The 8,120-nt window shown below is 40.5% G+C and overlaps 2 protein-coding genes across 2 annotated transcripts; one reads left to right on the top strand and one right to left on the bottom strand.

Annotated features, from left to right (window-relative positions):
- LOC107620601 lies at nucleotides 1,264–1,983 on the top strand. Its single transcript, XM_016322735.1, has one exon. The coding sequence runs from the start codon at nucleotides 1,264–1,266 to the stop codon at nucleotides 1,981–1,983; it is 720 nt and encodes a 239-aa protein (XP_016178221.1).
- On the bottom strand, nucleotides 3,651–4,631 carry LOC107620602. Its single transcript, XM_016322736.1, has 2 exons — nucleotides 4,496–4,631; nucleotides 3,651–4,216 (listed from the first exon to the last, which is right to left on the bottom strand). The coding sequence occupies exons 1-2, from the start codon at nucleotides 4,629–4,631 to the stop codon at nucleotides 3,651–3,653; spliced, it is 702 nt and encodes a 233-aa protein (XP_016178222.1).

The following is an 8,120-nucleotide window of genomic DNA, read 5'->3' as shown; positions in this document are numbered from 1 at the left end:
TGGCGGCATTCATGAGAATCCGGAAAGTCTAAACCTTGTCTGTGGTATTCCGAGTAGGATTCAAGGATTGAATGGCTGTGATGAGCTTCAAACTCGCGATTTTTGGGCGTAGTGACAGGCGCAAAAGAATCAAGGGATTCTATTCCGACATGATCGAGAACCAACAGATGATTAGCTGTGCTGTGACAGAGCATTTGGACCATTTTCACTGAGAGGACGGGAAGTAGCCATTGACAACGGTGACACCTTACATACAGCTTGCCATGGAAGGAGCCTTGCGTGTGTGAAGAGGAGTACAAGAGAAAAGCTGAAATAAAGAAGACAAAGCATCTCCAAAACCCCAACATATTCTCCATCATTGCACAATAAGTATTTATATTTATGCCCTTTGACTCTTTACAATTGAAGTTGAAAAACACTGTTGTTAGCATCCTGACTAAGAATAATAAGATGACCATAGCTTGCTTCAAACCAACAATCTCTGTGGGATTCGACCCTTACTCACGTAAGGTATTACTTGGACGACCCAGTGCACTTGCTGGTTAGTGGTACTAGTTGTGAAAAGTGTGATTCACAATTCGTGCACCAGTAGTAAAGATCAAATTTAATTATAAATATGAATAACGTTCTAATGTTTTAGGTTTAAATTAATTTTTTATTTAATTAATATTTTTCAACATGATTTATTCTATTGTAATTTATTTATATTTAAATATATGAATTATGACTTATTTTGTAGTTTTTTTTTTCTATTGAAGAAAAAAATTTATTCAAATTTATTAATATAAATATTAATCTAAAAATATATTGATTTCTTTAAACTTACACCGTATAATTTGAACCTAAGATTTAATTTAATATATAACTTAATAAAACCAGATCAAGTTAAAGACCCACCTAGCTGAAACATTTGTCTTAATCTCACGGGTGACTTCAGTTAAAGCCATGGATCCTCACTTCATTGTGGTGGCCGCCTATAATTAGTTACTAGTGTCATGACCGGAAAATCTAAAAAAAATTAATAAAAAAATAATTTTAATACAAGGGACGTGATTGCTAAAGAAAGCGGTGTGAGTGGCTGTCTTGGTGTAGAGGCACGGTACGCAACCGATGGGACACCATCGCAACCGGCGCCGGGTGCCTATAAAGGCACCTTAAACAACAGCCATCAACAGTATACTACCGGGTCCTTTCTGTTTTCCACTACTTACACATAACCACCCATTCATCTTTCGTGTCAGGCATTCAATACAAGGAGAGGAGATGGAGCATCTGACAGGGTCCGCCAACCTTCCCCACGATGTTTGGACCTTAATTGTCGGGAGGACCGCAGCACAGTCCGTCAGGGACTTGTGCAGTCTCAGGATGTCGTGCACCGCTGCACGCAATGTAGGGGAGGAGGATTTCGTTTACCGATGCGCCTCGATTCCAGTTTCGGACCAACGGTGGTGGAGTTTGAGTCCCATGCACCAGCCGGCAAGAAATTTCTTAGCGCGATGTAGGCAGAGCAGGCACCTGAAAGTTCTGTTTCGGTCTGCTGTGTCTGACCTTTTTCTCGGCGGGTGTCGTTTCGCAGGGATGGAAACAATGCACGTTGTCACAGCCCATGGCCACTCGGCAGCCCAGTACACAGTTTTCATGATGCTGATGCTACGTGACAACTTCGAGTCAAAGAACAAAGGCTTAGAAACACTTCGTGGGCTTGAGGCGGCCAGTGCCCTAACAATCTGCAAATTGGAGTTCCGCGGCGTTATCCAGGGGACGTGGACACACCTGCATCGCGTGCCAATGCTAAACGCAGAGAATCTAGTCTGTTCTTCGCATGCATGTCCAAGCCGTGGAAACATGGGTGCTATTTACCGCCATCAACGCTGTGGAAGAGGGTGGCACGTAAACGACGGTGATGGAGGTGCTGCTCATATTTCGTGCGTGCATTGTCGGGCAGACTATGAGTTGATCCTATTTGTCCACCTCTTTGATTGATAGGATAGGATTGGGTTCACCATACTTTTTTGGTTATCCAACCTAGTATATGTATTATGTATTATGTAATGATTTTGCCATTCTGTGACTCGTGTTGGTATCATTTTATTTATGTGTTTTGTGTTTCGTATTAAAAATTTTAGTTATGGAAAAAACAATTGTACCCCGTTACTGACCTCCCATTCGGTAACTCCCCATTGCCTAGCCAAGTAATCATTTTTTTATAAACTCACTGCCGGTCCCGTCTGCCACGTTATTCATAGCAGTCCATAGCCCTTCAGCCCTTCCTGTCTATTCTAATGTCACATTGCCAAGATTTTCATTTATTGCAAATTCTGCGCAAGCGATGCAGCACACGTTTCCCCAGTCTTTTTCTTCGTTTTTCGATAAAACCACCAGGGGCATTATTATATTCATTTTTCAAGAAATAGCAGACATACATTAATTAGACACATTAAAATGTATTAATTTATTTATTCGTAACTTAAATTTTGATTTTCATTAATGTATATCAATGCACAAGCCCGTCACAAGTCATAACCATTCGTCAGTTCCTATAATCCCTACCTTTATCTCTAACCTCTCTGCCGGGAGAAAAATCATTGCTTGAAGGGCCTTCGTCGTCTAGCAGACCTCCCCGTCTTCATCCGAGAAAATGTTGCACGAATCCCTCAACGACCACGCCATTAGTCCCGGCGACCTCGAGGAACCTTCAACCGCAGATCTAATCGACACCCTCCAACGGAGGATGAGGTTTTTGAGTGATAGTCTTCATAGGACACAAGACGAAGCAAGGACGGCGAGGATGGAGGCAATCTCCGCGAAAGTCAGGGCGAGTATAAGGAAGTGTGAACTGGATGAAGGCCGCCGGTTGGAAAAGAAGTTGCGCACGGAGGTGGAACAGCATCAAACCACTATTCGCGAACTCGAAGACAAAGCAAACGAGTTGAAAGTGGAAATTGCCGATCTTTGTCAAAGGGAACAGCAACAGATGGCACCGTGGCGTGAAATGGAAGGCAGGCTCGAGGCTGTGGAGATCAAGCTAGGGTTATTGGTCTGCCAATTATATGGTCAAGATCCGGCAACGGCACACGGCTCTAACTATCAGGAGCCCGCCAGGCAGAATGGAGACGATGTCGAGGCTATATGACCAACGGCATCTATGTTCAAAATCTTTATTTGCTTTGTTTCTTTAGCTGTTCTTTTGATGTTCTGTAACCCCTACGTAAAACTCGATTTTCTTAATTATATCTAATTTCCGCAGCATTTGAGTTTTCTTTTTTTTTCTATTTTCGGATGAAGCTATGCAGTAATGCGTGAACAACAATGCGAATTAATTATGTTAATTTATTGGATCAAACTGCCATTTTTTCAACCAAGAAATAGATTCTTAACAAATCGCCAGTTGCTAACTACTGTTTTGGCAGATTGCATAAAGCTAACCCCACAACAGTTCATTCGGGGGTAGATTGACAAGAGTTGATAATCAACCACGTTCACTAAAATCTAAACATCTCCAGAAAAACCCTGACCTCGTAATCCGCCAAGCAGTGCACACACGAGACACGGGACACATCATTCACACAAGCCATGGTGCCGCGGGTAGTGCAAGTCGTGGACCGACAAGCCACGGCATGTCCCGGATCCAATGGTCTCTCGTCAACCCATCACTCCCAGAAAATGTCTGCGAAGAACTCCCTGCAGCTTTTGACGTCTCCAGAAGTACGGACAGACTCTAACATTTCAACACCCCTTTGCATTTCTTCTTCGTTCTCGTGATCACACAGTAGCAACATGGCAGACAGGTAACCTGCTTCGATGCTGCCCTCCCTCCAAGCCCTAGAAAGCAGTTCCATCCCAATGCCATGGCGGACAATCCAGAAATACTTCGTCAACCCCTGTCGGAGTATAGCATCCGCATTTCCTGCTTCAACGCAGCGATCGATGAACCTCCTCTCCGGCCGGTCAAGGTAAAATAAAAAGGACACTAATGGTATAACACGCATCGTCACATGTTGGTACACAGCTTCGGAACTCGCTGCATCCAGAAAAACTTTGCAACTCGCCTGCATGTTGAACAGATCACGAATCGAATTCGATGCAACCTTAGTGGCAATCCTCACCCATATATCGCGAGGAAGAAGATTCAGCGGACATTCATGCTCGACGGGCACGTTCCCTTCCTTTCTATTTGTCTTGGAAGATCCAGCCAATTGCAAGGGCTCCGCAGAGGCTGGAGGGGGTTATTGAGGGATTATCGGAAATTATTAACTTATCGCGATAATACCAATTTCCAAAACGTTTATATCCTCAACTGTAACACTAATTTTCTATCCTATAAAAGTTAATTTATCTATAAATATATATATGTATATAATATATCACATTATCGGTACTTAGCGCGTCAGACGTTTTGTTGCCCAACATTATGGATAATTAATACATTTAATATATGTACTTATACCTATATTTATCTATACTTATAAGAAGAAGTGTCTTTCTTCTGCCAAACCGCGGTGGGCAGTCTCGTTTTCATTTTCCAGTTTGCCTCGATATTCGGAAATGGAAAATGGGAATTGGGAATTCGGAAATGGGAAATGGGAAACGTGAAAGATATTTTTGTTGTTTGCAATTTTGATGAAGCTCATCGATAATAGTTAATATTGGGAAGCATCAGATAAAACAATTAAATACATGTTGTAACTGTGTAGATTAGGGAATCTTAAACCCATTAAAAAACCGTGAATGATCACATTTGTATTAAATGATAAATTTTTTATTTGCATTTAATTGCATTCAATGTAAAATGTTGATTGACAGAACAAACCTTTTTTCTTTCTATCTAAGTGGGGTGCAGTACACTCGTACCCCTGACCCTGGTATCCCTGCACACCTGCTTTTGAACGTACTTCGGCTTGAAGTACATGCTTACTCCTGAACGTGGGGTCCGCGTGACATTACACCTCTACTTTTCCACTTCTGAGCATCCAGGCGAGGGAAAACCCTAAACCAATTTACACCATCGGGCTCAACCAAGTCAAACTAACTAAGATCTTCATAGGACCTCCAGCCATTTTGCAAGCAACTTGGGCCAGGAGTTATGGAAAATACCAAGATGACACATGCTGAACGGATTTTTGACGGTTTAGAAATTCACTAATAAAATCTCGTTGTAAAGTATAGTTTCTAAACCAAGCAATAATCCTTTCATACAAAAAGTTGTTTGTCACTAGTACAAACCCCTAAAATTTATAAACCGAAGTATTGGACCTCGGGTCGTTCTCCCTAGGAATTGTAATGAAGTGTCTTGTTATCGGTTGTGAGTTATATTTGGGGTTTTTAGGATTTTTAGACAAGAATTATAAATGGCAAGAAAAGTAAACTAACAACTATAAAAGGCTCTTGGTAAGGTGTGAGAACTAGAAGTCCTATCCTAGTTATCCTTCTCAATTGTGATGAGAATTGTTCATTGTTACCACTTAGTTAACCCTTACTAAATAAAGAAAAGTCAAGTGGATGAATTGACTTGAGCCACAAGTTCTAGCTAACTCCCAAGGAAAGACTAGCTTTAGTGCACTCCAAACCAATTAGCAATCTCTCCAATTATCAATCAACAAAGGAATTAGATAACTCAAGTGTCACTAATTACTCTACCTAGGCCAAGAGGAACAAAATCTACACTAAAACTAAAAGAGACATTTCAACAAACACATAAAGTGCAATAGAAGTAAACATTATTAAATGCAAGAATTAAAGGAATCTACAACTACAAAAATAAGAGATCAACAATAGAAAAGCAAAGAAGACACATTTATTATGAATTACCTCTTGTTGAATTGGAAGAATGTAGAAGGAACAATACTAGATCTACAACAAAACATAAGAACAACATATAGGAAATTACAACAAAAGAATAGAAGAAGATTGAATGTAGCAACAAAGAATTGAGAGATAGAAGTGGAAAAAAGCAAAGATTAAAACTTAAATCTAAGAACTAAACCTAATCCTAATCCTAATTCTAGAGAGAAGTGAGAGCTTCTCTCTCTAGAAACTAACTCTCACTACTAAACTAAGCTAAAACTAAACTAATGGTAACTAACTTCTAAAGTATGAAAAGTATCTTCATTCTCCCTTCAATCCTTGGCTTAAATAGTATCAGAAATGAGTTGGATTGGGCCCACAAGGCTTTAGAATTCGCTGGCCACGTTTTGCTTTAAGTGAACCAGGTGGCAGCAACGGCGCGTGCGCGTACTATGCGCGTTCGCGTCACCATGCGCAGTTCAACCATAGCAAATCTTATATCGTTTCGAAGCCCCAGATGTTAGCTTTCCAACCCAACTAGAACCGCATCATTTGGATCTCTGTAGCTCATGTTATGGCCGATTAAGTGCGAGGAGGTCGGGTTGACAGCTTTTGCGTTTCCTTTATTTCTCCATGAGTTCTCCATTTCTACATGCTTTTCCTACATTCCCTTGGTCCAATCCTCGCCTCCTAAATCTAAATCACTTAGCAAACATATCAAGGCATCTAATGGAATCAAGGAGAATTAGATTTAGCTATTTTAAGTCCTAAAAAGCATGTTTTCACTCTTAAGCACAATTAAAGGAGAAGTTATAAAACCATGCTATTTCAATGGATAAATATGGGTAAAAGGGTACAAAATCCCATAAATCAAGCACAAGATAAACCCTACAAATGGGGTTTATCAACACACGACCACCAAAGAAACGTTTTGTTCTATTATTATATCTTTTTTTTTAAAATGGTTCAGTGCGTTGTACGTTTCTTTACCGATTGTTATCGAAAAAATAAGATAATTAATAAGTAGGAGAGGAACGAAACACTCGTTTTACAACGCAAGAATTTAATGTTGACTGTTCAAAATTTGTGTTATATTTATGTCAACATTAGTTGCTTACCTTAATTACTCACTAAATAAATGTTATCTTTTCTTCTTCTTTTTTTTCATCGAAGTAGTTTAATTTAATGTTTTATTTTCCTGAAAATAAAGCCCCATTATTGACACATAGACACATTAGTTACGAAAAAAAAGATATCAAGCAACTTTCTACCTACATTATAATATAATATATAAATATAAATATACGTGCCCGTTATTGACAACCCCTAACCCTACTAAGTACCAACCCTTCTTCACTTCTACCATGCAGTAACTCCTTCTCTCAACTCTCTGTCTACCCTTCTCCATTATTACTGCAATATGTCATCTTCTTATCCCAAGAAAATGTCAGAGGAACCCGTCACTGACCACGCCATTAGTCCCGACGACCTAGCGGATCTCTCGATCGACGCACTTATCGACATCATCCGCGTAGATGAAAAGTCTGCAGATTATGACCTCGTTGAGGCCGTACTGGTCAAGAGGGAAGAGATGTTGAAGGCTGCACTCGTAACGACCGGCGCAGAACTGAGGCAGGCGAAGGTGGAGATGATGGCCGCCAAGTTCGTTTTTGAGGCAAAGAAGGATGAACTGGAGGAAGAGGTACAGGAAAGGCAACGGCTGAAAAGGGATTTGAAAATAGAGCAGCGAAAAAATGATGTGCTCCTTCACTAGTTGGATGTCACAGAAAAAGAATTAAAGGCAGAAGTTGCCAAGCGCCGTGAACAGGAACAACTGGAGGCTCTACCGTGGCGTGACCTGGAATGCAGGATAAACGTTTTGGAGGAAAAACATAGGTTTTTGCTCCATCGGGGTCATCATCCAACCGGGCAGAATGAAGACGGGGCCGGAGTTATTTGACCTGCTGCACATGCAAGATATCTGAATGTCATGTTTTCCGTCGAGGCCTGTATGATCCTTTTATTTCCTTTGTTTGTTCTGTCGCCCATTTGATCTTCTGTAGTGGAACTTAAACCCTGATAATATAATTATATATACTTTAATCTTTCTGTTCTTAACCTGTTGAAACACAATTAGGGATTTATGTTACGACGGAGCCAAACGCTAATACCTAATCAGTGAGATCGGAGCCAAATACCAGAGGCATCGCGGTTGATTTTCATGAATGTTTACGGGTTCCTACTGATTTAAGGTCACGTACCATCATTTTACACTAGACACTAGATAATAAAACAAAGGAATGCAGACATAGTGTTTTTTTTTTTTTTGATATCCT

Source organism: Arachis ipaensis, chromosome B10, assembly GCF_000816755.2.
Source record: "Arachis ipaensis cultivar K30076 chromosome B10, Araip1.1, whole genome shotgun sequence".
Taxonomy (NCBI): domain Eukaryota; kingdom Viridiplantae; phylum Streptophyta; class Magnoliopsida; order Fabales; family Fabaceae; genus Arachis; species Arachis ipaensis.
Note: the sequence above shows the minus strand (reverse complement) of the source record. Positions and strands in the feature narration are given on the sequence as shown.